Here is a 25,787-nt window from a genome sequence, read left to right as displayed (position 1 = left end):
AGGCCCGTCCTGAGCCCATGCTGGGGTGAAATGCCCCAGCCCCCATCCTCCCAAACCCCAGGGCACCTGTGTTCCCGGCCACCCTGGCCCGGGGTGAGGCCTGCGGGTGTCCCCACGGCACCACGCAGGCTCGGGTGGGGGGCTGCGGCACTGTGGAGGTGCCATGGGGCCCCCCACAGGGCACCCAGGCAGGGAGGGGACACTTCAGGTCCACGCCTGCTTCTGCAGGGGCAGCAGCAGGGCTCCAGCCCCCAGGAGGGGCATCCATCCCACGTGCCCAGGGCAGGAGCCACACAGACAGGACGGGAGGGGCTCCCTGGACTCCACCGGGGAGTGGGTGGGACCTGTCGCACGGGCAGCTGTGTGGCTGACCCATGAGGGGCACGGGGAGCAGGGAGGCTGGGTGTGGGCGCAGCGGTGGGAGGGGGCCTGGTGAGGCCGTCCTGCAGCGGACAAGGCCCTGGCTGACCCGGGGCCCCGGGGCGGGGAGCAAGGCCCAGTCCCTGGCGGGCTGGAGGCACTGCCCGCCCCCGCCCCTGAGGGCCTGTTCTCCTCACCCAGGCCGGCCTCACTGGCCTGGGCCCGGCAGAGCCTCAGCGCCCCCTGGTGGCCCCGGGTGTGCAGGAACCCGGTGACCCTGCTAGGGGGTGGCAGTGATGAACCCAGGGGGCAGCAGGAGGGAAGACGGAGGTGCCCTGTGTGCGGGGAACACCCCGCTGCTATGAGCGTTGATGGGGCGGGACAGTGTCACCCTGTGAGAGGGACATTGGCCTGGAGAAACCAGTGCCGCCTGGGAGCCCGGGCCCTCACTGGACACGGCCCTCCCCCGCCCTCGGTGCCAGATTCTCGGGCAGACCATCCTCCAGCACTGTGGCTCCACGGGGCTGCCGGCCACCCCCACCCCCAGTGGGCAGACGGGGCTGGTCGTCCCCCTGCAGCTGGAACACAGAGGCTTCTGGAAGAGAAGCCTGAAGCCTCAGGCCCCAGGCCCTGTGGTCCCTTCTGGGGATGGAGCGGGGACTGGTTTGCACCCCCAGCACACCCCACTCCCCTGGGAGCCTATGAGGCCGGGCCCGTGGGCAGGGAGTGCCCGGGCACTGTCGTCTCTTTCCACCCAGCGCTGCCAGAAAGAAGAGTCAGCTGGAGGGCCAGGACCGTGCCCAGGCGGGGGGGCCTCCTGTCTCCAGACGGACACCCCCCGTGTCCCCCAGGGGCAGGCAGGCTGGGTCTAGGGGCCAGGCTCCCGGCTCCCACTCACTCCCCCCGACTGCCCCCCGCCCAAGGTCTCCAGAAACCACACAGGCAGCGGGATCAGGGAATTCAGCAAGTTTCATTTGAACCCACAGGATGTCAGCACCCCTCCCCCAGGCTGCACCCCCAGCAGCTGCAGGCGGGACAGCCTCTGGGGCGGGCGGCCCCCACTGCCGGCAGGGCCCTGGGTGTGGGCTCCAAGTGCCCGCGGCCCGCCTTGGTGGTCCTGAAGCTCCGCTCACATCACGGCCTCCAAGTGCAGGATCCTCAGGGCCTCGGAGATCTGGGCGCTGGTGTCCATCTGGCCGTACATGCCCACCAGGAAGGCTCGGTGCAGTAACACGGCCGCGTGCTCTGCGGACAGACGAGGGCCTGTCAGCTCCGCCCCCGCACCCCGGCTGCTCTCGCTCGGGCCAGAGGACCAAGGCCCCCGGGGGCAGCAGACGGACCTTGGCAGAGGAGGGTGTACTCGGGCAGGTTCCTCAGGGCCGTCTGCACCACCTCGAAGTCGCGGCTGCCCAGGCAGTACATGAACGTGGGCAGGAAGTCGGCTGCGATGCTGAAAAAGCCACATGTCCAGGGCAGCCTCGGCCCTCCACCCCTAACCCAAGCCAGGACGGCTGAGGCCCCGAGGCCCCCCACAGCCCCGGCCCCAGGCAGGGACGCTGGCTCACCCGGGGTTGTTCTGGATGGAGCGCAGGGCCAGGCTGAAGGCCAGGCTGCGGCAGGACTCCTCAGCCGAGCTCATGAGCCGCTGCAGGCTGGTCTGTGGGAGGACGCACGTCAGCAGGCCACCTCCCATCGGGGCTACCCCCTCAGCAAGCGTGGCCGAGGACCCCACTCCCCCAGCCCCACTCCGCCTTGCTGGGCTGCCTTGGTTCCAGGCTGGCCGGCGAGGCGCCCTGCCCCCGCAGGAAGAGGGGTGGGGGTGGCTGTGCCCCCCGCCCCAGCCCCCTGGGGCCTGTGGCCACTCCGCACCGAGAAAAAGCCCAGGATCTCCGGTCTCCGCCGGGACATCTCGTCCACGTCGCTCAGGACCTCCAGCAGATCTAGGTCGGGCAGAGGGCGCGTGTGATGGAGCTGTGTACCCCCTACCCCAGCAACCTGGAGGCAGGCGGCGGAGTCCAGGGCCGGCCCACTGCCCTCTGACACCAGCTGGGCAGGGATCCCAGCCTGGCCGAGGCCCCAGGGTCCCAGATGCAGCACAGATGCTCAGAACAAGGCACCCGAGCCTCCTGGGACCCGCCACGCTGCCTCAGCGCTCACTCAGGCCAGGGAGCCCCCAGCACCTCTGGATGCCAAACACTGGGGTTCTGCTGCCTTCCCGACTCCACTGTGACGGCGCCTCTGGTTTGGGATCGACCAGGAGGTGCCCGCTCCCCCAAGACCCTCCTCCAGGTCTGCAGGGCCTGGGATCTGCGTGTGCACCACATCCCTGGGTGTCTGTTCCTGGCCACCTCAGAGTCACGCTGCGGACTCACCGCCCTGCCCGCCCCCAGGGGCCACCCGGGCTCAGCTCCCCCGGAGGGGACCAGGGGCCACCGGCCAGCTCCTCCCTTCCTTGGTGCCCACAGGGACTCCAGGGGGTTCCCCAAGAACACCGGCCAGCAGAGCAGCCCCCACTCTGGTCTCCAGCTTCCTCCTCCAATCCCCTCTCCATGGCCCCTCCCCCACTGTGAGCAAAGACCCAGCCCTCCCAGGGGCCCTGCAGTCTCCTGGATGCCCCCCAGGAGAAGCTGGGACAGCCAGGGCCGCTTTGGGACCCAGGACCGCAGGGACAGAACCTGGGAGACCACCCCCACCACAGGGGCAGCTGGCCTGGAGGAGCCACACCCCCTAACTCACCCTCGACCGTCTGGCCCCGGGACAGCCTCTTCATGTAGGGGGCCATCTCAGCTGCAGTCAGAGGGGTGAAGATGTAGACACTGACCAAAGGCAGGGAGCCGGCCGAGCTCTCGTCTGCAAGACAGGAAGCCAGGGCCAGTCAGGGGCCGGGGGGCAGGATGGCCCGCCCCCGGCCGCCGGCCGCCGGCCGCAGAGGGCCTGTGCGGCCCAGACACACTCAACGCTGCGGCCACAGGACCCCGGCGTGGAGGGGAGGGCTGTCCCTGCTGAGCAGCATCTGGAGTCACAGCCGACCCCCGAAGATGGGGCAGAGCGCCTACACGCGGCGGGCGCTCAGAGAGTGTGTCGAGTCCACAGGCCTGCAGGGGGTGCCTGTGAGACGCGCACTTCTCCGAGAGCCCTGCACTCCCCGCTGCCGCCGCGCAGACAGCAGGCGCTCAATAAAGGCACTGCTGCGCACAGTACCGTGCCAGGCGTGTCGGTGGACGGCTGAGAGTCACACTCAGCACCGACAACTGGGCAAAACCGGGGCAGGATGGCCGTGAAGGGCCAGCATCAGAGCGGTCCCTGGTCCTCAGCCTGTTCACGAACCCACCACTCGCCGGACACGCTGCTGCAGGCGCCGGGTTGCCGCCGGGGCAGTGGGGGCCGCGGAATGGGGGCAGGAACGCGGATGCAGCCAGGCAGAGGAAGAGAGGACCTGGCTGGTCCCAGAGGGCAAGTGCTGGAGGTCATGCGGGCCACAGCACCACCTGGGGCTGCGTGCGCATCACAGAACTGGGGCCAACGACACCCCAGGGCCACCCAGGGCAGTCCAACCCCCCCCCTTCCCAGCAGAAGTCCAGCCCCACTCACCCTCACCCTCCTCGTCCAGGACCCGGTCAGCCCCACCGTCCCTGCTGGGAAGGCTGAGCCCTGCCAGGAGTGACTTAAGCATCACCAGGTCGCTGCTGTCAAGGGACAGGTCACTAGGGGGACAAAAGGCGGGCGGGACAAGGCTCTGCGTGAGGACCACACGGGGAGCGGGGGGCAAGGCTGTGCCTGAGGAGCATGGGGGTGGGGGGCCCAGGGGGCCGGGGAGGAGGGAGTCAGCTCAGGACAGCCCTGGCGCAGACCCAGCGTCTGTGACCCAGGCACCACAACCCTTGGAGCTCGCAGCCCTGAGCCCCGCCACGCTGCGCCCTGACCGAGACAGCCCGGACAGGGGCACACTCACTGGAGCACGTTCAGGTGCTTCTGCAAGAAGGCGACGGCGGCCGCAGGGCTGCAGCTGATGTACTTGTGCGTGAACCGCACGAACTTGCTGGCGAAGGGCACCAGGTGGCGGGAGGACTTCCGGTAGTTCTGCAAAGGGCATCGCAAGGCAGCGCTCAGAGCCGGGTCTGCCCGAGACAGAGGCCGTGTCCCTGGTCCCGCTCGCACCCCTCCCGGAGCCTCACAACGCAGGCTGGACACCCCCAGGCACCACCCTCTGCTGGGTCCCTAAGGCTCAGGAGTGGCCGAGGCCCATACCCTGCAGGGGCTCCCCAGGCAGAGGGGCAGCTGGGGGGGCCTGGCCCTGCCCCGCCCCCCTGCGGCCCGGGGCTCTGCTCTCCTGCAGGGCTCCCTGGAGCCGCGTCTGCCCTCACCCAGCAGCCTCTGGGGACAGGCCCCCAGTCCTGGTCAGGAGGACCTGGTCAGGAGGAGCCTGCCGGAATTGTGGAAGCAGGACAAACCGACTGGGGAGAGAATTCAGAATGGGGGCGGGGTCGGGCGGGGCCGGGTCGGGGTGGGGGGGGGGGCGTGGGCGGCCGGGAGGTGGAGGCGGGGCGGGGCGGGGCTGGCACCCACCCGCAGCAGGCGCACGAAGGAGAGCAGGCAGTCCCACAGCGCCCCCTGGTGCTCGCTCTGGAACACCTGGGGCTGCAGCAGCTCCAAGACCCCCAGCACGTGCATGAAGAAGGTCAGGTGGTTCTGCTGGCGGAACTCCTGGAAGTTGAGGTGCGTGCGGCCGTGCAGGAGGGCAGCGATCATGGGCAGGTGCCTGCGGCCAAGCAAGAGCCGCCTGGTTGTGGGCGTCCTCCAGCCCCTCCTCTCAGAGACCTCATCCTCTGGGACCCAGACCACCCGCCGGCCGCGGATGCCCGCTCAACTGACCCGCCCAGCCCCGCCCCCCCAGGCTTGGCTTGTCAGCAACCCTGACCGCCCTGAGGATGACGGTCGCGTAACCCTCGGCCACATTCCGCCGCAGAGCCCATTCTTGCAGGAACGCCAGGTGTGGGGCCTGCCCCTGGCTGGGGGTGGGGAGACACCAGACCAGATGGCCAGGCGGTACCTCAGTAGCAGGAGGGGGTGGGCCACCGCCAGCTTCCGACAGGCCATGCTGGCATCGGCCACTCGGCTCTCGGCCGCCCGGGAGTCACTGGTGTCCGCCAGGAGGGTGATGAAACGGTGGATGAGGCCGTCCAGCTGAGAGGGGCAGGGAGTCAGGGCCAGGGCCCCCGCAACCTTCGCGCCCACCTGCCCACCCAGGCTCAGCCCTGAGACCCTGGCATGGTCCCCGAGGACCCACACGGTGTCCCAGAGAAACCTGCCCCCACTGCCTTCTGGGGCTTCGGAGGATCAAGCTGACCGAAGCCGGAGCTCCCAGCCAACCTCAGCACGCGGTGTGACGTCAGCCGCTCCCCGCAGACAGAAGCCCTGAACTAACGCAGGTGAGAAAAACCAACCTCACAGGTAAAGCTTAACTTCAGGTGCGTGAAACACGGCACACACAAAGGGAAGGAGGCATGGCTGGAGAAACGCCGCCCCACCCCCCATCCTGAGAAGCAGCGCTGGAGGCAGAGCCGACTCGGGGAAGGCGGGGCGGGGGTAGGGAGACCGCGAGACCACACGCCCCCCGCACCACCGAAAGCAGGCGAAGGCAGACACTGCACACGGAGGACCCACACTAGGCAGGCGGGGGAGGCAGGAGCCAGGGAGGGACACGCTGTCCACACGCGCCCAGCACGGCGGCTCTGAAGCCAGCACACCCACTGAGAGCCTGCTGACATGCAGGGACAGAGCAGGGGGCTGGGGCACAGGAGACGTCACACACATGCAGCCTGCGGTTGTCAACAGTCCCCATCAGGGAAGGAGGGGGACATGGGGGGATGCCCACTCTGCTCTGCTCCACACCTGGAGGACTTCCTGGAGGAGGAAGGACCCTCCAAGAGGTCAGATAGGAGCGGGTGGCAGGGCAGGCTCCACCCTCAGACACTCTATCCACTCACCGATTCCTTCTCGGCCTTTAGGTTTGAGAAAAAGCACTTCCCTACCTCCCAGTCTGGGTTCCTACTCCCAAGCAAAGGACCCAGGCGCCCCAGGAGCCTGTCGGGCCTCACCTTGCAGACGCTGCTGCCGGCAGCCCCTTGGCTATGCAGCAGGACGTCGGGCAGGGGCACGCGCAAGTCCGGCCGCTGCAGGTAGAGCTGCACCAGCAGGTCACGGCCGCACCTGCCCAGGACACTGCGGAGAGCAGACACGGTGACCGTGTGGCCGGGACGCCCCCCCCACGGGGCCCCGAGCCGGGCAGGCCCTCACCGGTCGCCCCCCGCCCCCCCCACGGGGCCCCGAGCCGGGCGGGCCCTCACCTGTCGCCCCCCGCCGCCCCCACGGGGCCCTGAGCCAGGCGGGCCCTCACCTGTCGCCCCACTGCTGGACGCAGCCCGTCAAGTGCGCCGTCACCTTCCTGACGCCCTCGTCGCCACCGCGGCAGCAGCTGAGCAGCAGGGGCAGCCGTGCCTGGAGCAGCCCGCAGGCGCCCGCGGCCCCGTCCTGGCTGCGTGCTTCTGCCTCAGCCAGGATCAGCTCCACCAGCCCCACGAGCTCAGCCGGCTGCACCCGCAGCACCAGCTCTTCCCGCCGCTTCTGCAGTCGGACGCCGTCGGTCAGCCCCACGTGGGACGGTCGTGCCCGGCCACCCCGCCCTCCGGGCAGGGGACACCCCAAACCTGCCTGCGGGGTGCGCTGGTCCCTGCCCTGCCAGATCCGAGGGACGTGGATGCAGGCCCAGAGGAAGTCAAGGGAGGCCGAGGGGTCAAACCTGGAGGAGGCGGGGAGGCCAGACCCAGCAGGAGGCGTGACTCCAGGGGAGGGAGATGGAGGAGACAGGCAAGATGCCCTGCCTGCTGGGACCCCGGCTGGCCGCGGAGGACGTGGGCCACCTGCCCGACCTCGTCCCAGCCCTGCCCCTACCCGCCCCCTCGCTCGCAGCCACGCGGCACAGACAACAGCCCTTCACTGTGACTGGAGGCCAGGAGACCGGCCACCCAGGCCAGAGAGCTGCTCCTGAGGGGCTGGGGTGGTGCTGGGCCAGATCCCCCGGGCCAGGCTCCCAGACGAGCTCTGCACCAGGCGGCTCCACACAGCACCCTGGGGCCTAGCGATGCCTGTGGTGCCAGGGAAGGAGCTGGCCTGTGGGGGCGGGGGCTCACCCGGGGGAGGGTCGGCGGGGCGGGGCTGTGGGGGGGGGCTCACCCCAGGGGAGGGCCGGCGGGGTGCGGGGGGGGTCACCCCAGGGGAGGGCCGGCGGAGCGGAGGGGGCTCACCCCAGGGAAGGGTCGGCGGGGCGGGGGGGGCGGGGCTCACCCCGGGGGAAGGGTCGGTGGGGCGCGGGGGGGGGGGCTCACCCCAGGGGAGGGTCGGCAGGGCGCGGCGGGGGGGGGCTCACCCCGGGGGAGGGGCGGTGGGGCGGGGGGGGGGGGGGCTCACCCCGGGGGAAGGCCGGAGGGGGGGCTCACCTCTGTTCCCGGCCCCTGCCCAGCAGGATGCGGATACACTGGTGCAGGGTGGACCAGCTGGACTGGTGTGTGAGCAGGGCCAGTAGGTAGGGGCGGAAAGATGGCACCTGGGGGCCAGGGTGGCCTTTGCCCTGGGACGGAGGAAACCTGGGTTGGCCCCCGCTGGGTTGCCCAACTCTGGCAAGTGGGGTCAGTGGACGGCGGGCGGCCAGCAGGAGGCGGCACAGAGCAGAGAGAAGCCGCCGCTTCGGGGCAGGGCCTCCCAGGCTGGCGGGTCACTCCGCAGGTTAAACGTGGGCTGAACTGAACCCACCTCTCAGAGATGGGGACACGCGAGCAGCGCTGTGGGCGCGGGAGCGTGACCCACACCCTCGGAAGCGCAGACCCACCAGCACGGGGCAGGAACGGGGCGGGGCCACACAGCCCCTCCCCGGCCTCCCGGTCAGTTTCTTCATCTTCCCAGGGCCAGAGGGGCCCTGACGTGGGCTCCGGCCTCGCCCCTCTTCAGGGGAGCAAGCCTCCACTCTCCCTCCAGCACCCTGTGAGGACCTGGGCCCACAGGGACCAACTCCGCCCCTGCCGTCCCGCCTCTGTGACCAGATCTGGCCAGTCGTGGCGACTGGCTCGGCACAACGGGGACCTGTCCGGCCAATGAGACTCCGGCCTGGGGCCTGCCAGAACTGACAGGAAGAGCGCGCGCCAGGCCCGGCGAGGCCCACCTTGCCCCGGGAGAAGAGCAGCCTCTGCTGAAGGTCGGGGCAGCTGCCGACCACCTCAGGGTCCAGCATCTCCAGCCAGTCGACGAGCAGCCCCGAGCAGGGCCCCAGGCGCACGGCCTCCTGGCTGCAGGGGAGGGGGGACGGTCAGACACAGCCGCCCGGGGCTGCCCCCAGGCCCGGCCGCAGCTCCACCGGCTCACCTGCAGCTGTCGGTGTCCTGCTTCCCTGGGGCCAGGGGCTCCTCCTGCTCCGGCAGCAGCAGCGAGCTGACCACCGCCACGGGCCCCGAGGCTGGGACGGCGGACGCGGTGGAGAAGAGCGCGGCCAGCAGCTCCTCCAAGTGAGGCGACCTCGCCTCGATCAAACCCCGGAGGACTGCGGGGCAGAGGGGGTGCGTGTCACACTGGCCCAGGGCACGCCCGACTCCAGCACACAGCCCGCCCCCGGGGTTCGCTTTTCCTGGGGGCGCCCGGCAGAGGGACTCTGGAGCAGCGAGGGGTCCCCAGTGGAGCCCACGGCCCGGGCACCTTTGCTGACGAGCTCGGGCTCCACGTCACACTGCTCCCCAGACTTGAGGGTGGCCACGATGGCACGCACGGTGGAGCTGACCGCTTCCGGGTCCCCGCGGAACGTCAGGGCCTCCGCCAGGTGCACGAACCCACTCCGCACTGCAGGGGAGCACGTGACCAGCTGGACTCCCACCAGGGCCCCAGGCGTGACCCCCTCGGTTCCCACACACACTCTCCTCCCCAAGGGGCCGTCCCTGGGTCCCGGCCCTGAAACCACTGGGCCACGCCCCCCGCTACCTCTGGGCCCCCCGGGAACAGGCCCCCCGACACAGCGGCAGAGCCCGGGAGCCCTGCCTCACCGTTGCTGATCCGGCGCCGCGCCGAGCACTGGGCGGCAAACAGTCTGAGCTGGGCCTGCAGGGGCCCGGCCTCCACGGAGGGACCGTCCAGCCACTGCAGGGCCTGTACGAGCACCTTGAGGAAGAGCGACGAGAAGCCGGCGTCCTGGGGCGCGCAGCGCTGGGGGGGCAGGGCACGGCTCAGACGGGGCCAGAGCCCCGGAACCCACCCGCCGCACGGCGGTGCCGCGTGCGCGCCCCACCCTCGGCCGCGGAGGGCCCATGTGCAGCTCCTCCCAGTGACCCGGGGACACACGACGGGGGCAAGCACGCGTGCGGGCACAGACGGGGCGGGCGAGGCGTCGCGGCCCACCCCGGCCCACCTGGTACTGGCAGAGCTGGCGCATCAGGGGGCAGGCGAGGACGTGGCCTCGGTGCATGGCCAGGGCCAGGGCCCCGCCGTGCGGGGAGCTCAGCAGGGTGGCGAGGGCCTGCAGGAGGCGCACCGCGACGCCCGGCGCCTCGGGGCTCCCCTGGCGGACGCGCGCCAGCTCCCGGCCCAGGGCCTGCTGCAGCGCCAGGGCGGCAGGGCGCGCGCTGGAGCTCTGCCACCGGGGGCCCGGGCTCAGTGGGAAGATCTGCGCAGAGAAGGGGGGCGGTCAGGCCAGCAGCGGGCACCCTGACCCACCACACTCTCCAGGCGGGCGTGAGGAGGGGGCTGTGGACTGGGGACGGGGCCCAGGGCAACAGGCCCGGGAGAGCGCATGTGGACCTGTGCATACACGTGCGTGTGCAAGGGTGTCAGCCAGGAAACGGCACATATGCTCTGCAGCACCCATCACTGGGCCCGGGGAGCCCAGGCCATGGGCCCGGGTGGGGGGACAGGCGGGGGGCAGGGGTGGGGGCGGGGCGGGGCGGGGGAGGGGGCACCCGTACCTGCAGGAGCAAGCCAGCCAGGTCGTCCTCCGGGCCCAGCACTCGCACCTGTGTCACGGCGCGGGTCCTGCCCTGGCCCGGCGGCTGCTCCGGGCTGCTTTTGGGTTTCGGCGCCTCCGCGCTATCTGCAGAAAGGGAAGCGCAGCGTCAGCGAGAGGCCCTCCCACCTGCTTCACGGGGACCCTGCCAACCAAAGCCAGCCGCCCACAGAGAAACAGCTCACGGGCCCTACTGAGAGCTCTCGCCAGGGCTCCCGAGGCCTACGAAGTACAGAGCCCGCTAACACGGGGGCGCGGGGGCAGATGCAGCCTGGCGGCCGTGCACGGGGACTCGGGCGGGTGCGGGTACCTCGCCGGGCGGGCAGGGAGGCTGTGAGCAGCGAGTGGAAAGTCTGGCCTCCGGACGCCCCACGCTCATGCTGGACCTCCACCAGGTGCGCCATGTAGTCTGCGGGGACACCGCGGGGATGCCGCGGGGTCAGAGAAGAGGGCTCCTCCCCACGGCGCCCACAGAGCCCCATGCCTCCCCGGGACCAGCAAGCAGGGTCTGAGGCAGCCGCCCGCGCAGAGCCCTGCCCGGGGTGCTCACTCTTGTCCATGATGTTCTGCTCCAGGGTCTGGGGGTCGTGGGCCACGGCCTGGTCCAGGTACTGCAGCAGCTTGCTCATGCTGGACACGGGGATGCCGAAGGACTGCACGAACAGCAGCAGCTGCTGCGGCTCCAGGTCCTGCAGGGCTGTGGGCGGCTCCCCTCAGCGGCCGGCGGGCGGGCACGGCGCCGGAGGGCAGCCCCGCGGACGGCTGCGGGGTCCTCTGGCCCCCGCCCCGCGTCAGACTCGCCCAAGCGTGTCCTCTGTGCTTCCCAAACCAGCTCGCCCCCAACCTGCCCAGCCTCCCCAGCTGCTGGGCACCCTTCCTCCTCACTGCAGGCTGCCCGAGCCCACCCCACAGTCCAGACCACTGCCTCCCTCCCTCCTCCAGCGCCCTGTTCTCTCCAAGGCCTCGTAAGGCCATAAGAGCTTGCAAACAGGGTCAGCTCCCTGAGTGATCTAGACACGAGCCGAATAACGGATGCCCCAGAACCTGCCAGAGGCTCCCAAGCTGCCCTCTGTCCTTGGCAACGGCCTGCAGCAAGGCCCAGTTCCCCTTGGGCCATACCAGCATTTCCCCCAGCCATGCCCCCCCCCACCCCGGGCAGTACCAGCATCCGCTCCTGGCCGTCCGCCCCCGGGCAGTACCAGTGTCCCCCTCCCCAGGCCGACCCCCCACCCCGGCAGTACCAGCGCCCCTCCCCAACCCCGGCAGTACCGGCGCCCCTCCCCCACCCCGGGCAGTACCGGCGCCCCCCTCCCCCACCCCGGGCAGTACCGGCATCCACCAGCCGCGGGACCTCTGAGCGGATCATACGCAGCTTCAGCCAGTCAGGCAGCAGCAGCGCCTCCTCCGACGTGTCCACCAGGAATGCTGTGGGCAGCGGCTTCTTCTCCGGGAACCAGATGTCCAGCAGCGCCTGGAACTCGCTGTCACCAGCTTCAAGAGAGATGGCAGGATCAGCACCGGGGCCGCTCCAGGACCTCACGCTGAAGGCTCAGGCCAGCGTGTCCCCAGCTTACGGGGGGAGCCAAGGCTGCTGAGCAACGGGGATGGGGGGCATATACCAAGACCGACCGCAATCAGCACCAGAGGCTTCGAGGGGCAGGCTTATCTAATCCTCACAACCGCTGTGTTCTCCCCTCAGTCAAGGAAACCCAAGTGCAGGGAGCCGGCCAGGCCCCCCAGGAGCCCAGGTGAGGCCGGGGCCAGCATGGGCCACCATGAGCTCCATGGGCTTGGCCGAACCAGCTCCTTCCCACCCTCGTCTCCACAAAGCCCTGGGCAGCCAGCAGACCAGACCAGCATAAGGCCACCTCCCTGAACATAAGACACAGAGTCACCCACACCATCAGCCTCACAGGAGGGATGGAGAGGCTGCCAGGCCGGGAGGTTTCAGGCGGCCAGAGGATCAGCCAGCTCTGGACATAGCCCCCGGCCGACGCGTCAAGGGCCATGCCCAGGCCTGTGGAGGGGACTGGGGACTGTGCTCTGGGCCCCCGCGGCCCCTCGGCAGGCAGCCGTGTGGCCATCTCCACCTCCAGAAACCCGGCAGGAGGAGGCCCAGGTGTCCAGTGACACCCACGTGCATCTCAGGATAACGGGACAGCGCCTAGACCTCAGGGGTCCCGTCAGGGAGAGGTGCGCGTGCTCCCCAGCAGGGGCGTCTGCCTCCACGGGAGACCCAGCCCCCCCACCCCCGCCCGCAGCCTGCTCACCACGGGGTGGGCCCAGAGTCAGGAGGATGACCATGGCGTGGACCACGAGGATGTGCATGGTGGCCGTCTCCCCGCTGCTCCAGCGCAGGAAGACCTGGTCCTGTGACTCTGACTGCAGCAGAAGCAGGGGTGAGCGGCAAAGGCGGGGCACGGGGCTGGGCGGGGCCTGGCGGGGCGCCGCCCTCTTACCCAGCTGTAGACCTCTTCGCCTTCCTTGCTCTTGCGCATGCGCTGCACGTAGCGGGAGAAGATGGATAGCAGGGCCGCCAGCACCGCGTCGGACTCTGCGCTGCAGGAGCGCTTGGAGAAGAGGTGGGACATGATGGTGGAGCGCTCCACGATGAGCCGGGCCACGTCCTGCGGGACCGGGAGGCAGGGGGCGGGGTCAGCGGCTCGGGCTCTCCTCCCATCACACCGGGCCAACGGCCCAACCCCGTCCAAGGCCACCTGACGCCGCAACCCATTCGGCACAGACACCCCGACACCGGCCAGCACGCCGACGACAGAGGAGGCCCCATGTGCAGCCCCCTCAGACACACGGGCTGTAAACTGGAAAGGGCTGGCCCCGCGGAGAGGAGGGAGTGAAAGGAACACAGGCGTCTCACGACCCACAGGGAAAAGCCACCTGCCCACAGCCAGACACGCGTCTGCTTGCAACCGGCAGCAGTGACGCAGGGCAAGCTGGCCCCTAGACCAGACTCAAAAGGGTGAGGCCGCCGGCCCCTCGGCAAGAACCCAAGGTTGGACAGAATCCCCACTGTCCACCAACCTCGGTCCTGGGCCATTCCCTCCACTCACTCCCTCTATAGGGACCTGGGACCTTCAGGACCCCCGCGCTGCCAGCCGACAAACTCACAGAAGAGCAAGGTCAGGAGAAAGACAGCCACGAAAGAGCAGGCCGCGGGAGAACACAGGCCCGTGCCCCGCAGGAGCAGGATGCGTGGACCTGGCCCCTCCGCCTCCCAGGCTGGCCAAACCACACCTCTCCGGCCCAGAGCCACAGAGATAAGCAGCCCTGGGTGACCACAGACGGGGGGAGGGGGGGCATCCTGCCCTCTACTCCTGCTCTGGACAGAAGGTCCCTGCTGAGGCAGCTTGGCACTTGGGGCCCAGAGCTAAGGAGTGGCCCTGCCACCTGTCCGCTCTTGACCAGGTTGGGTCACAAGCTCCCCCATCCCCGCCCCCTCACCAGGGCTAGGTCGCTGTGCTGGCCCTGTTCCTCCACGGGCGTGTGCTGGGACAGGTAGACCAAGTAGGCGCTGATGGTCTGCGGGTCGGTCTCCATGTGGATGGCCTGCGGAGGGGGGCCGTGTGAGCAGGTGCTGGCAGCGGGGATGGCCCCTGGCCCCCTCCACCCAGCCCCCGCCCTCGCGCCTGGCCCCGCCCCTCGCCTCCTCGCCCCAGGACACCCGGCCCCCGCCCATCGGTGCCCCGCCCCGCCCATGACACCTGGCCCCGCCCCTGCCCCGCCCCCGCCGCACCTGCTGCAGCGCCAGCGCAGTGGTGCTCCTCACGCTCTCGAACAGCGGCAGCCGGGGCAGGTCCCGCAGCAGCCACTGGTAGCCCTGCAGCGCGTCCGCGTCGCCCGAGTCCTCCTCCAGGGGCGGCTCCTTCTCCTCCCCGTCCCGTAGGCTGCCCTCCGAGAGCACCAGGGACAGGCCCTGCAAACGGACACGCGGGCTCTGGGGCTGCCGGCTCCCTCCAGCCCAGCAGAGACGCCACGCGCTCAGAGCTGCCACGACGGAGGGCCGGCTGCCTGGGAGTCCGGCGCCAGCGCCTCGGGGAGGCAGCAGGACGGACACGGGGCTGCCCCTGGGGCACTTCCGGCCGCCCCCGGGGTGGGAAGGGCCCAGCAGGAAAGGACCCAGTGTCTATACGCTACTACCGTGCCCTCTTCCTTGATGGTCTCTTACGGTGAAGCCCCGGTGAGAAAAACGGTTGTTTTAACAGAAAAGACAATCATGCCAGGGGAGCAGAGGGCCCGGCCCCTCACCTTCATAGCCAGCACCCGGGCGGCCACCTGCGAGGAGCCCAGCCGCCGCAGGAAGTAGTCCAGCACCTCACACGTGGTCTGCTCGTCGGCCTTGGGGCCCAGCAGCAGGTCCTGCAGGCGGCCCAGCAGCTGCTTCTGCTTCTGCTGCCGCTGTGGGGGTGGGGTCAGGGGTCAGGAGACGGGGTTGGGGCGGGCGTGTGCTCACCCGGGTGGGGGGCGGGGGGTCAGGAGACAGGGGTCAGGGCGGGTGTGTGGGCCCCGGGCGGGCACTGACCTGCCGCTTCCTGGCCTTCTGCTCCTTGCTCTCGCCCTCCTCCTCCTCCCCACCTGAGGCGGGCTCGTCGGCGGCATCATGCAGTAGGAACTCGCAGAGGCACTGGACGGGCAGCACGTCCAGGGAGCCCTCGCTGGACTGCACCAGGTCGGCCAGCCAGGGCATGGACTGCGAGGAGGCCTGGGCGGGCGGCAGGCACACGGCTCTTTCTAGTCAGTCCCGCTGCCGCCCTCCCCCACGCAACGGCCCGCCACCCGCGGGGACTCCGGAGGCAGCTCTCTGCACCCCGGAGCCATCGCTGAGGGGCCCGGTCTCTGGGCGTGCCCTCCAGCCCACGGTCTCATCTAATGTCAGGGCCCCCAGTGCCTCGGGAAGGGCCCCCCGCAGCCTCGGGGGCACTCACCTGCCTCTGGATGATGTTGAGGAGGAAGTCGGGGTTCCGGCTACGACACAGCAGGTGCCCAAGGCGCAGGGACTGGTTGAGGCCTTTCACCTGGTCCAGGATGTGAGGGGGAGGCCTCCGAGGCGGCCCTCTGAAAGCGCCAGGCGACACGCACGTGTCAGAGCCGCAAGTGCAGGGCCCTGCCCAGCTGAGAGTGGCTGGGGGGCGCCTGCCTGCCTCCCACCTGCCGTTCTCCCACAGGCCCGTGACTCCTCCCCTCTCAGCCTGGCCTCCCATTCGCCCCCACCCCCGCCCGGCCGCCCCCAGGCCCAGCCGCCCCACCCCTCACGCACTGGGGCTCGAGGCTGGTGAGCTGGGACAGCAGCAGGCTGCTGCTCTCAGTGATGGTCTGCCGGGTGGAGGCCGCGGCCAGGTGCCCCTCAAACGCCAGGATCTCCTGCTTCTCTCGCTGCGAGACCTGCAGCTCCCGGCTGATCATCTCGGCACGGCTCTCCTCATCCGTCAGGGTGCAGGGCGGGTACGAGTAATTGCTGGGACCAGGGAACAGGAGCGTGTCGCCTTGCTGCCCCCAGGTGGCGCTCAAGAGTAGGGGTCAGAGCCGACGGCGACGCCCCCGCCCAGGCCCGGCTGGAGCCGGCAGACTGTGGAAGGCGTCTGGGGGCCATTGGCAACACGGCCAGTCAGACCCCAGTGAGGGAGCGGGTGGTCCTCAGACAGCCGGCCACCCTCCTTCCACACGACCGCACGCTGGTGCCTCCAAAACTGGCCAACAGGTGTCAGGGCCCTGGACCCCAGAGCGGCATGTGTGGGAGGAGGGCCATGGGAGACCCCGGCCACTGGGCCAGGTGGTCCGACACAGGCACCCAGGCCGACTCCCACTTTAGAGACACAGGCGCCCTCTGGGGGCCCGACTGCCGGGACCCCCGACACACGTTCTGAACGTGACCGAGCCCCCGCGTCCTGGCCCCACGTGGTGGCAAGCGACTCACTTGGTCATCGCCATCTCCATGAGCATCTTCAGCGTGGGGTACTCTTCCCAGGCGGCCAGGCCTAGGGGGCAAGGTGACAGGTGGTGGCAGGACCCTGGCCCGAGCCCCAGCCCCTCCCCACTCACCACCCGGCCCCCAGCCCGAACCGATGGAACGGCCAGGAGAGGCGAGGCCCACACAGGCTCAGGGGGCGGGGCCGGGCCGGGGCGGGGCCGGGGGGGCGTGGGCGCTCACCAATGTTCTCCGGGTTGAACGCAGCGACGACCAGCAGGAGGGGCCACGCCTTCCAATAGAGGGTGGAGATGGCGAGGTTCGGAGGCTGGTACCTGGAACCAAGGTGTCCACAGCTCAGCCTCGGCACCCGAGGTCCGCGAGGCGGACGGGTCCAGACCAGGGCCCCAACAGCCCGACATCCTGTGAAGGGCCACCCGGACACCGCATCTCAGATGTAAAACGTCCAGAAACGTCCAAGCTACAGGATTCGTGGTGTCTGACGGCTGTTGTGTGTGAGGGGAAGGGGATGGCAGCACCAGCTGATGGGACAGGCTTCTTGGAGGGACGACGCTGTCAGTTTACACAGACCCCGGCTGCAGAACCCTGCGGGTGTGCTGAAACCACCCTATCACAACTGCAAACGAATGACGCGCACGGCAAGTGAAAACTGCACCGCGGTGAGAACGCACTGCCGTCTAGGAGCCAGACATGGTTTCCTAGTTCACACACAGGAACTAAGCAGGAAATAAGCACTGAGGTGACACGGGCCAGGGAGAGAACAGGCAGCGGGCAGGGGGACCCGGGGCCGGGGCCTCACCCCGGCGGGAGCTGGATGTTCTCGGGGTGGTGGTAGGTGCACAGGTTCAGGACGGCGTCGATCAGCTGCACTCGCTCCACCTTCAGCACTTCCACGTCTGAAACGCAGGAGCCACACGCGGGTCCCTCGCGGACGTCCCGCCCGGACTTGGGCCGTGGCCGTCCGAGCACGAGGACACGGGGCTGGGGCGGGGACGATACCGGCACAGGACGTGCGGCCAAGGAGCCCCGGGGCGCCAGGGCGCATCTGCACTGCTGGCGCTCTAGAGGGTGCAGTGCGGCCGGGCTCGGGGACGGGCAAGGACGCGCCGACCTGTGGGTGCAGCGGATGCCCCAGAGAGGGCAGGGGGACGGGGAGCCCCCACGCTGCAGGCCGGCCCAGGCCCACCAGCAGCGAGACCCGTGCTCTAGACGGAGGGCCGCTCTGCGTCAGGTCTCCCCACGACCCTTCAGAGAGGCGGGGGACAGACGCTCCTGCCGGGTTAAACCATGCAGAGAACACGCGAGTCCAGGTGAGGCCCCAGAGGTCACGGGGAGGGGAGCCGGTGGTAGGAGGCCCTCACCGTCAGCCTGCACGGCCGCAGCCCGCTTCACCAGGTGGTCGGCCAGCTCCATGGCATCGGCAGGGCCCAGCGGGAGCTCCCGCGAGAGCCCGATGACCAGGATGCGCATCAGCGTGTCCTCCAGGATGGGCACCTCCGAGCAGAGGCGGAGGAAGAAGCTGCGGGCAGAGTGGGCAGTGGCGGGCTCGTGAAAGCCCCCCAGGCCCGCAGGGCCCGCCCGCCCCCGGGGCAGAGGAAGCGCCAGCTCATCTCATCTGGGCAGAGGGGGCACTGCCCACCCTCCCCGTGGTCTCCTGTGCCTCATGCCCGTGTGGACCAGGCCCCACAGCCCCGAGGAGGACTGTGAGTGGGAGCCAGGCCTCGGGGTCTCAGAAGTCAGCCTCGCCCCCAAGCCATGCCCCCAGACAGCGGTGGGGCTCGGGTGGATGTGAGGGGAGCACGCTAACCCCGCAGTGGGGCCCAAAGCAGCAACAGAGAGGAAGTGAGCTGTCGGAAGCTCAGGGAGAGTGACCTGGCTCGGGGACTGGAGGGGCAGACAGAGGACACGTGTGTGCGTGCCTGGACACGAGGGGAGGGGGGGGGACGGGGACGTCTCGGGCCCCTGCGCAGCCAAGCACCCGGGGGGGGGGGGGGGTGCGGACGGGACTGCAGAGCACCTGGGGGAAGGGCGGCACAGGTGTGGGCCCAGGGACGGTGACCCCCAAGACTGCCCGCGGCCTGCCTGGTCTGGGTGCCCGGCCCCGCCCCCACCAGTTGGCCTGCTCACTTGCGGTCACTCTCGGGCGGCCAGTTGTCCCATTTGTAGTAGGTCTCCGGCTGCTCCGTGAAGAGAACCTTATGGAGGCTGCAGGGCGGTAGGGCCATCAGGGCGGGGTCCTGGGCCCCGCCACCTCATCAGCCCCCACGGGTGGGGAAGCCTGTGTGCAGAGGGATGACCAGCCTCCTGGCTCTGCAGTGAGGCCTGGGGAGGGTGGCAGGCGATGGGCCCCTCCCAACAGGGCGCTCCCCACTCCAACCAGACAGGACCCCGCCTTCCTGAGGCCCTGTGGGAAGCTCGGACACCACGAGGTGTTGGCTGCTGCCCACTGGCCCCTCTGGTCTCTGAGAGGCTGGCGCCAGCTAGTGACCTGTCACCCGGGGAGGGGCCCTGTCACTCGTCACCGTGAGCTGGGAGCGCAGCTGGTGGGGAGCGGGGCAGAGCTGGCCGTACCAGTGCACGTAGTCCTTGGGGGCGAGCTTGCTAATGGAGGGCACGACGGTGTGCAGCCACCACACGGCATCCCGCTGGATCGCGGCAATCTGGTTCTGGAAGGAGCGCAGCACCTCGAGATCTGGGGAGGAGGAGCTGGTTACGGTGCCTGCACAGCGGCCAGTGGTGGATTCAAGGCCAGGCGCACGGAGAAGGCTGGGCGGGCGGCACAAGCATCCTGAGACCCCCGCAGAGGGGCGGGGCCGAGACGGGGCGGGGCCGAGACGCTGGAGCAAGGCTCAGTGAGCACCTGACCTGACCGTCCTCCAGGGCTGAGGACACCTCAGGGAAATGAAACCCTGAAATCCCAAGTGTCCTTCCAGCCAATCGCTTAAAGGGCCTTGCAGCCAACCCTTTCCAAGGTCAGTAATGACCCAGAGCAGGCTGACCCAGACACCGCTGCCCTGCCCCCCACCCTACCCCCAGCCCAAAGACTCCAGGATCTGCACAAGCAGACCAGCAGAGAGGACCCCGGGCTGGGCGCTGTTGCTCTCCGCCTGGACAGAGTGGGAACCAGCAGTTTCAGAAGCTTCTGGGACTCCAGAAGGCAAGTTGCCCTCCCGCCCCACCCCCCCGGCCCACACTCAGAGCAGAGCCCCCTTCTGCTACCCCAGGCCGCCTCCCCACCAGGAGAGGCCCCGCAGCAGGCAGCCCGCCCCCAGCTCCTCACTCTTCTTCTCTCCTTTGTCCCAGGCGACGCCAGCCTCCTTCACCTGGGCGGTGATGCCGAGCATCATGGACACGGCCAGCACGTCCGTGACGTGCACCACAAAGCGCTCCTGTGGGACAGCTCAGCTCAGCGGGCGGGTCCACGTCCCTGTCTCCCCCCACCCCCCACACGGCCAGCCGGACGGCAGGAGGCTGGGGACCCAGAACCGGCCACAGCAAGGCCAGGTCGGGCCACAGGGGGAGGTTCAGCCCACAGAGCTACCCTCCGGAGAACAGGACCCCCACGGGCTGTCTGCTGACTCGCTCACGTGGCACTCGAGATGCGCCACCCTCGGCCCCAAGTCCTATTCTCAGGAGGCCCTTCCCACCTCCTCCACCTCCTAAAATCTACCCTGAGCAGACTTCCCCGCCCTGGGGGCGCCAGCGGTCTGCGCACACCAGACACTGCCGCCCCACCCCCACACCCATCCCGGAGACCGTGAGGGCCGGCGGCCTGCGGCGGGGTTCTGCACACCTTGAACTCCATGTCCAGGTACTGGGGCTCCTTGCGCTCCTGCATGAGCCCGAGGCAGAAGGCCTGGAAGTTAATCTCGTGCTTGGTCTGCTTGATGATCTCACGCAACAAGGCCCGGGAGGCCCGCAGGTAGTCGTCCTTGTTGGTCAGTAGGTCCTGGAACACCATGGCCAGGAACTGGGGAGAGAGAGCGGGGAGCTGCCGGCCGCCTGCCCCAGGTCACGCGGCCCCCGCAGCTCTCATCCTTGGGACAACAGGAGGCCGCCCAGAGACCCCGGGACCCAGAGGCCCCAGGACAGGCCCCGATGGCTGCTGCTGCACAGCCAGGCCCGGCCCCTGGCCCCTGCCAGGGCCTCCTCACGCACTCTCTCCCGCGGGGGCCGGGGCGGGGGGTCCCAGGGCCCACCTTGGGCGCCAGCTCGGAGCTGTGCTGGAGCACGGTATACAGGATCTGCATGTTGTTGGGGTTCCGCGCATTGGAGAGCTCGTTGAAGATCACGAACTTGATCGTGGTGCCCAGGTTGTCCTTGTGCGCGTTCAGCAGCTCCCTGGGTACGGCCAGGCAGAGGGAGCTGGAGCGGCTGCCCCCCACGCCCCACGCCCCTGGAGGCCACGCCCCGCCCACCCCCCGCACCCGTCGCCCGCGCCCCCCGCGCACCTGATGCAGAGCATGTAGTGGTTCAGCAGGACCTTGGGCTTGAGGCGGATCTTGATCAGGTGGGAGATGACGTCCATGTCCTCGGCGCCGTGCGTGCTGCAGTTCATGCACACGGACATGAGCAGGTCCTGGGCGGGCCGCGTCAGCTGCGGACGGCGGGGTGGGGAAGACGCGTCAGCCCCACGGCCTCGGGCGCCGGGAGGGCCCCGCGCGCACGTGCGCCCTCACCTTGGGGTTCTGCAGCCACATCTCCAGCTTCTGCACAGTCATCAGCCGCACCTCCTTGTAGCCGCAGGTGGAGGTGAGCAGCCGCAGGAGGTTCCGAGAGACGCTGTCGATGGGCTGCCGGCGGTTGAGCTGGTCGCGCAGCATGTCCAGGACGTACTCCTCCACGCTCTCCGCCAGCTCCTCGTACCTAGGCCAGAGGGGGGACGGCAGCGGGCAGGAAGGCAGGCAGGCGGGGGGCTCTCCTGGGGCCGTGCGGGCGGGGGGTGCGCAGCACACCTACCTGGGCATGAGCTGGCCCTCCTGCTCGGGGCTGAGCTTCTCCTCAGCGATCAGGAGCTCTGTCTGGCTGTCCTCCTCCTCCGTGAGGGACGGGTGTGGGCTGCTCCCTGCAGAAGGAGCGCCTCGTGGACACCGGCTCCCCCGGCACCACATGCCTGGGCCCCTCCCACGGGGAACCCCAGCCCAGCTGCGGAGCGGGGCGGGGGGGCTCACCAGCACTGAGGTCCCCTCCACCACGCCCCGCCTCCCCCTGCAGGAGCACACTCTTGGGGGGCATCTTGGTGTTGAAAGCCGTCTGGATGTTGTCCACGAAGGTCCTGCAATGCGGGCTGTCCACCCAGATCCGCTCCCCTAGGGAGTCTTCAATGTACACCTGCGAGGACGGAGCCAGAACCTCAGCCTGCCCTCCAATGCATCCCCCTGCGCATGAGCAGGAGGAAGCTGGGAGCCTCTCCGGCCTCCTGCTGCCCCTTCACAGCCAGCAGCTCGGGAGAGGAGATGCCCTGGGTTGCCACACGCAGCCCTCGGGGCTCAGATGCCTTTAACCGCCCGGTGGTCCAGTGGTCTGCCCACCCTGATCGCAGCCCTCTGCCTTCACCAGAGTGATCACCTGGGAGAGGCCGCTCACCTTGACAAAGATCTCGGGCCAGTTCTCGTCCTCCTCGTACGCGGCCATGAGGAGGTTGCAGGCCAGCACAGACACCAGGCTGTTGCCCTTGGCCTTGAAGTTGATGGAGGCGTCCCGCCGCAAGAGGCTGCATAGGGCCTGCGGGAGACGGTGCGGTGGCAGGGAGGCCTGGCTGGCTCCGCCCGCCCCTCCCCGCTTCCCGGCACAGAGGAGGGGACGGTGGCCCTCACCTCGATGACCCCTTCTGTGGCGAAGATGTTGGGTTTCATCTTGGCCAGGTACATGAGACTGAGGTACAGGACGCTGTCCGGCTTGGCCCGCGTCACCTTCAGCTGCCTCACGGCCCCGCACAGCACCCCCTCCAGCCGGTCATCGTTGCCCTCCAGCTCGGCCGCCTCAATCTCGTCCAGCAGCACTGTTGGCGGGACTGGCCAGGGGGACGGCCGGTCAGGCAGGCGGCCCCAAGCGAGATCGCCCCGCGGGGCCCTCAGGCCAGGGGCTGCCTGGGGCGACCTCCAGAGAGCTGTCCGAGGGCCAGGGCCAAAGCCGCAGGGAGGGGGGGCAGCCGGGCAGCGCAGGGCAGGGGTCGCCCGACCCCGGGAGTGAGCAGGCCCAGGAGGGGCCACGCTGGAGCCCATCAGGCGCTGCCAGAGCCCTCCCACTGCGCTGCGCCCACATGGCCACTCTAGGGTGACCTGGCCTAGGAACACCTCTTTATCTACGAATTGGTCCTTTTTTCTGAGCTTCCGAGCGAGCCGGCAGGGTGCCACCTGTGGCCTCCTCCTCCACCGCGGCCGCTCCTGCGTGGTCTCCTCGCGTCTGCCCCTCCGAGGCTGCTCCCTGCATCTCTGCGAGAGCCCGCCAGGGGCTCCAACTCTTCCCCCCTGTGCAGCTGCCCTCTGCTATTTCCCTCCTGCTACCTCCTCAGGCGTCCTGGCCCCCACCTTCCTTCTCTGATGGGACTGGAGGCCCCCCTCCCCACCCCCCACCTCTGGGGGTCCCCCCGGGCCAGGCTCGGCTCCACCACGTCTGCTCTGTACCTCACTTGCCATCACTCGGGCCCATCTGTTCTCTCACTTCCACTGTGATTTCTTCTCTGAATCAAAGAGTTTTTTAGGACTGTGTTTTTAGATACCCAAGTGATGGCGACGCGACGGATTTCTGACTCAAATGCATGGAGGACAGAGGTTGACCGACACTCCCCGAGTGCTTTCCATGTGCCAGGGAGAAACACAAACAGGCAGGACAGAGGGGTGGAGCTCAGAAGGTCCTGGCTGTGGAGACACTCCAAGTGCCAGACGCCATGAAATAGCTGAACTCAGCCTCTTCTGTTTTGCTAAATGTGTTTCATTTGTAATAGGCCTTTCATAACCATACTCCACGTAACCTTCAAATCCACCTTATCTGGGACTCGTGTGATGATAAAACCAACGCACGGCCAGTGAGGAGAGAGCTGCAGCCTGAGTCGGGACTCGGCCCCTCAAGTGCTCCCAGTGCTGACCCGGCCCAGTCACCGGGGGGGCACCGAGTCGGGGCTCCGAGGGGGCCACCCCCCAGCACAGCCCTCTCAGCGCAGCCCCGGCCGTTCCCCAAGCACAGGTCCCTCCACCAGCACGAAGGCCTCCACGCCACAGCTTCTCTCCTAGCCCCGCGCTGCCAGTCAAATCCCAGCCAGCCTTTCGGGCTCGATCTCCCGCCACAGTCCCCGATGGGCCTCCTCTCTCCCCGGCTCCCTGATGGGCCCTCTCCCCTTGCCGCCACGTGAGCACCTGTACACTTTAACACCTGGGACTGGAGTGATGTTAAACAGACGCGATCTACAGAAAAACAGGGCAATGTCACGTGCAGAACTAACAGCTTCTGTGTAAACAGCGGGCTTGTGGATAAGCTTTATACCTGTCTCTAGTGCTATCATGATACCTCATCAGCTAAGAGATAAAAAGCAAGCAGGTAAACTCTGTGTTGTTAGGAATTGGGAAGAGGTTTGAGGCAGCACAAACCACCCCATCCTGGGTGGACAGAGTCCTCACGAGACGCACAGCCCCCAAGGACAGCACCTGTCTGTCTGCACTGCCCTGGACTCCCTGCACTCAGAAGACTGTCACAAAGGCAGCCTCGGAAAATACACCAGACCAGCAAGGGAACAAGAGAGTGAGCCTGTTCCCCGAGGACAGGAGCAGGCAGCCCTCCAGGAGGGCATCAGGCTCACGCCGGCTCCAGCCCCGGAGCTGGGCCAACAGAAATCCGTACAAGGCTTTCCAATGCCGGAGGCCCCTGCACGGCTGTCTGCTCCCCAGGGAGGGCCACAGAGGCGCGCATGCAGCAGCAGCCCCTTCGGGCCCCGGATTGACACAGGCCACCCTGCCCTGAGTGACATAAGCACCTCGTGTCACTGACAGTCTGAAGCAGAGGTGTGGTGAAGGCGGCCCTAGGAGACACGCTCTAAAAAACAAACTCACAGCTGACTCCTGTTCTCCATTCTCCAAAGAGCCTACACTGCTAAGCCTGGAAGGAGCCTTTCTGAACCCCGGTGCACGGATGACGCAGGGGCTGGGGGACGTCCAGAGGCCGTCTTTACCTTCAATCGGGACCACGGACGGCTCTTTAATCGAGGGAGAGATGGCACGCTTCTCTGCAACTGCAGCCTCAGCCAGGCGTCCCAGGGCACTCAGTGGGGGCGTGGAGGAGAGTTTGGGGCGCTTGGTGAGCCCCGGCAAGGCTGAGGCACCCGCCAACGCAGCCGCAGCATCGCGCTTCCGCTCTGAGGGCAGGCCGGAAGGGGCAGGCTTCAGCAGGGTAGAGGCTGTTTTCGACTCAGTGGTCTGACCCTTTGAGCCCAGAGCAATGAAGTCTCCTGGTGGAGGGTGACCTGCAGAGGGACATGCACCTTCACACAGCAGCTAGGTGGAAAGGGTGTCGGAGAACAACTCCAACCTCCCACGATTTCCATGGGGATTCAACTATGGTCAGGGGAGGCGAAAAAACAAGACACCCAGCAAGTCCACAGCAGTGCTGGGACCAGACAGTGAGCAACAACGGCCAGTCACACTGGCGCTGACTGCAGACCAGGCCGTTTCCAGCTGATTGGCATCCGTTCCTATCATCCTCAACAAGTTTCTGAAACAAGCATCATTAACCTCACTTTACAGTTTGAGTACCACCAGGCACAGAGAAGTTAAGTAAAGCGCCCGAGGCCACTCAGCTAGGAGGAGCGAAGCGCGGGTTGTAGGCCAGTCTGGCTCCAGCCTGCTGTCAGCCCCTGCGTTTGTGCCGCCCCCTCCTCCCCCCAGGGATGCTGTCCATGGCCTCGGACGCGCAGACCAACGAGACGGCCTGGGTCGAGGAGGCGGTGGCGGCGGTCCCAACCCACCGCCCCGGGACTCCCAGGGCCGCCGGGACCAAGGGCTGCTGTCTGAGACCCCATTCCTGGGAACCGCGTTCGGCTAGGAGAAACAAAGCCGCGACCCGAAGGCGCAGCGCTGCGTGCTGCGAGGAGGCCGCGCACCCGAAGGCTTGGCCGCAGCGCTGGGCCTGCGGACAGCGGTGGGCTTAGCCCGGTTCATCCTGTCCTCGGGCCCTCGCCGCTCCGCGCTGCCGACGCCGCACTGGGGGGAAGACCGGCGCTAGTCAGCAGTCCGCCGCTCGCCCATTCATTCCAATCTGGGACTGGGGCCCGGGGCGAACGCTCCGCCCCGCCGCGGGCAGCAACTCCTGAAGCGGCCGCGCGACCCCGCCTTTCCGCCTCGGATCGCGGGAAGCTCTGTCTCTCCGGCAGAGGCGGCCCAGTCACTTCTAGTGAGATCGATAGGTACCCATCGCAGCGGCGCCCGGGTACCGCTGCGGCCGCCCCGGAACCGGAAGTCG

The 25,787-nt window shown here is 68.7% G+C and overlaps 1 protein-coding gene across 2 annotated transcripts; it reads right to left on the bottom strand.

Annotated features, from left to right (window-relative positions):
- Positions 1 to 1,311: 1,311 nt before the first annotated feature.
- Positions 1,312 to 25,787, bottom strand: INTS1 (integrator complex subunit 1). 2 transcript variants are annotated; one of them, XM_043915465.1, is made up of 47 exons: positions 25,429 to 25,787; positions 24,502 to 24,792; positions 22,154 to 22,350; positions 21,924 to 22,061; positions 21,509 to 21,668; positions 21,297 to 21,402; positions 21,017 to 21,209; positions 20,789 to 20,934; positions 20,537 to 20,678; positions 20,131 to 20,307; positions 19,618 to 19,726; positions 18,909 to 19,029; positions 18,465 to 18,542; positions 17,699 to 17,856; positions 17,137 to 17,233; positions 16,560 to 16,651; positions 16,326 to 16,386; positions 15,669 to 15,866; positions 15,337 to 15,466; positions 14,934 to 15,113; positions 14,660 to 14,809; positions 14,148 to 14,327; positions 13,856 to 13,960; positions 12,856 to 13,023; positions 12,667 to 12,778; positions 11,726 to 11,887; positions 10,947 to 11,093; positions 10,707 to 10,805; positions 10,359 to 10,483; positions 9,806 to 10,060; positions 9,444 to 9,603; positions 9,103 to 9,243; positions 8,776 to 8,950; positions 8,576 to 8,699; positions 7,857 to 7,987; positions 7,072 to 7,159; positions 6,758 to 6,984; positions 6,459 to 6,582; positions 5,411 to 5,544; positions 4,927 to 5,119; positions 4,313 to 4,440; positions 3,952 to 4,064; positions 3,097 to 3,210; positions 2,230 to 2,300; positions 1,926 to 2,017; positions 1,701 to 1,810; positions 1,312 to 1,605 (listed from the first exon to the last, which is right to left on the bottom strand). In XM_043915465.1, exons 1-47 carry the CDS (start codon positions 25,484 to 25,486, stop codon positions 1,490 to 1,492), a joined length of 6,576 nt encoding a protein of 2,191 aa, XP_043771400.1. In that variant the 5' UTR covers positions 25,487 to 25,787; the 3' UTR covers positions 1,312 to 1,489. The 2 variants fall into 2 exon arrangements, with proteins under 2 accessions (XP_043771400.1, XP_043771401.1); XM_043915466.1 differs by having other exon boundaries at positions 21,017 to 21,203.

This window comes from Cervus elaphus, chromosome 10, assembly GCF_910594005.1.
Source record: "Cervus elaphus chromosome 10, mCerEla1.1, whole genome shotgun sequence".
Lineage (NCBI taxonomy): Eukaryota > Metazoa > Chordata > Mammalia > Artiodactyla > Cervidae > Cervus > Cervus elaphus.
Note: the sequence above shows the minus strand (reverse complement) of the source record. Positions and strands in the feature narration are given on the sequence as shown.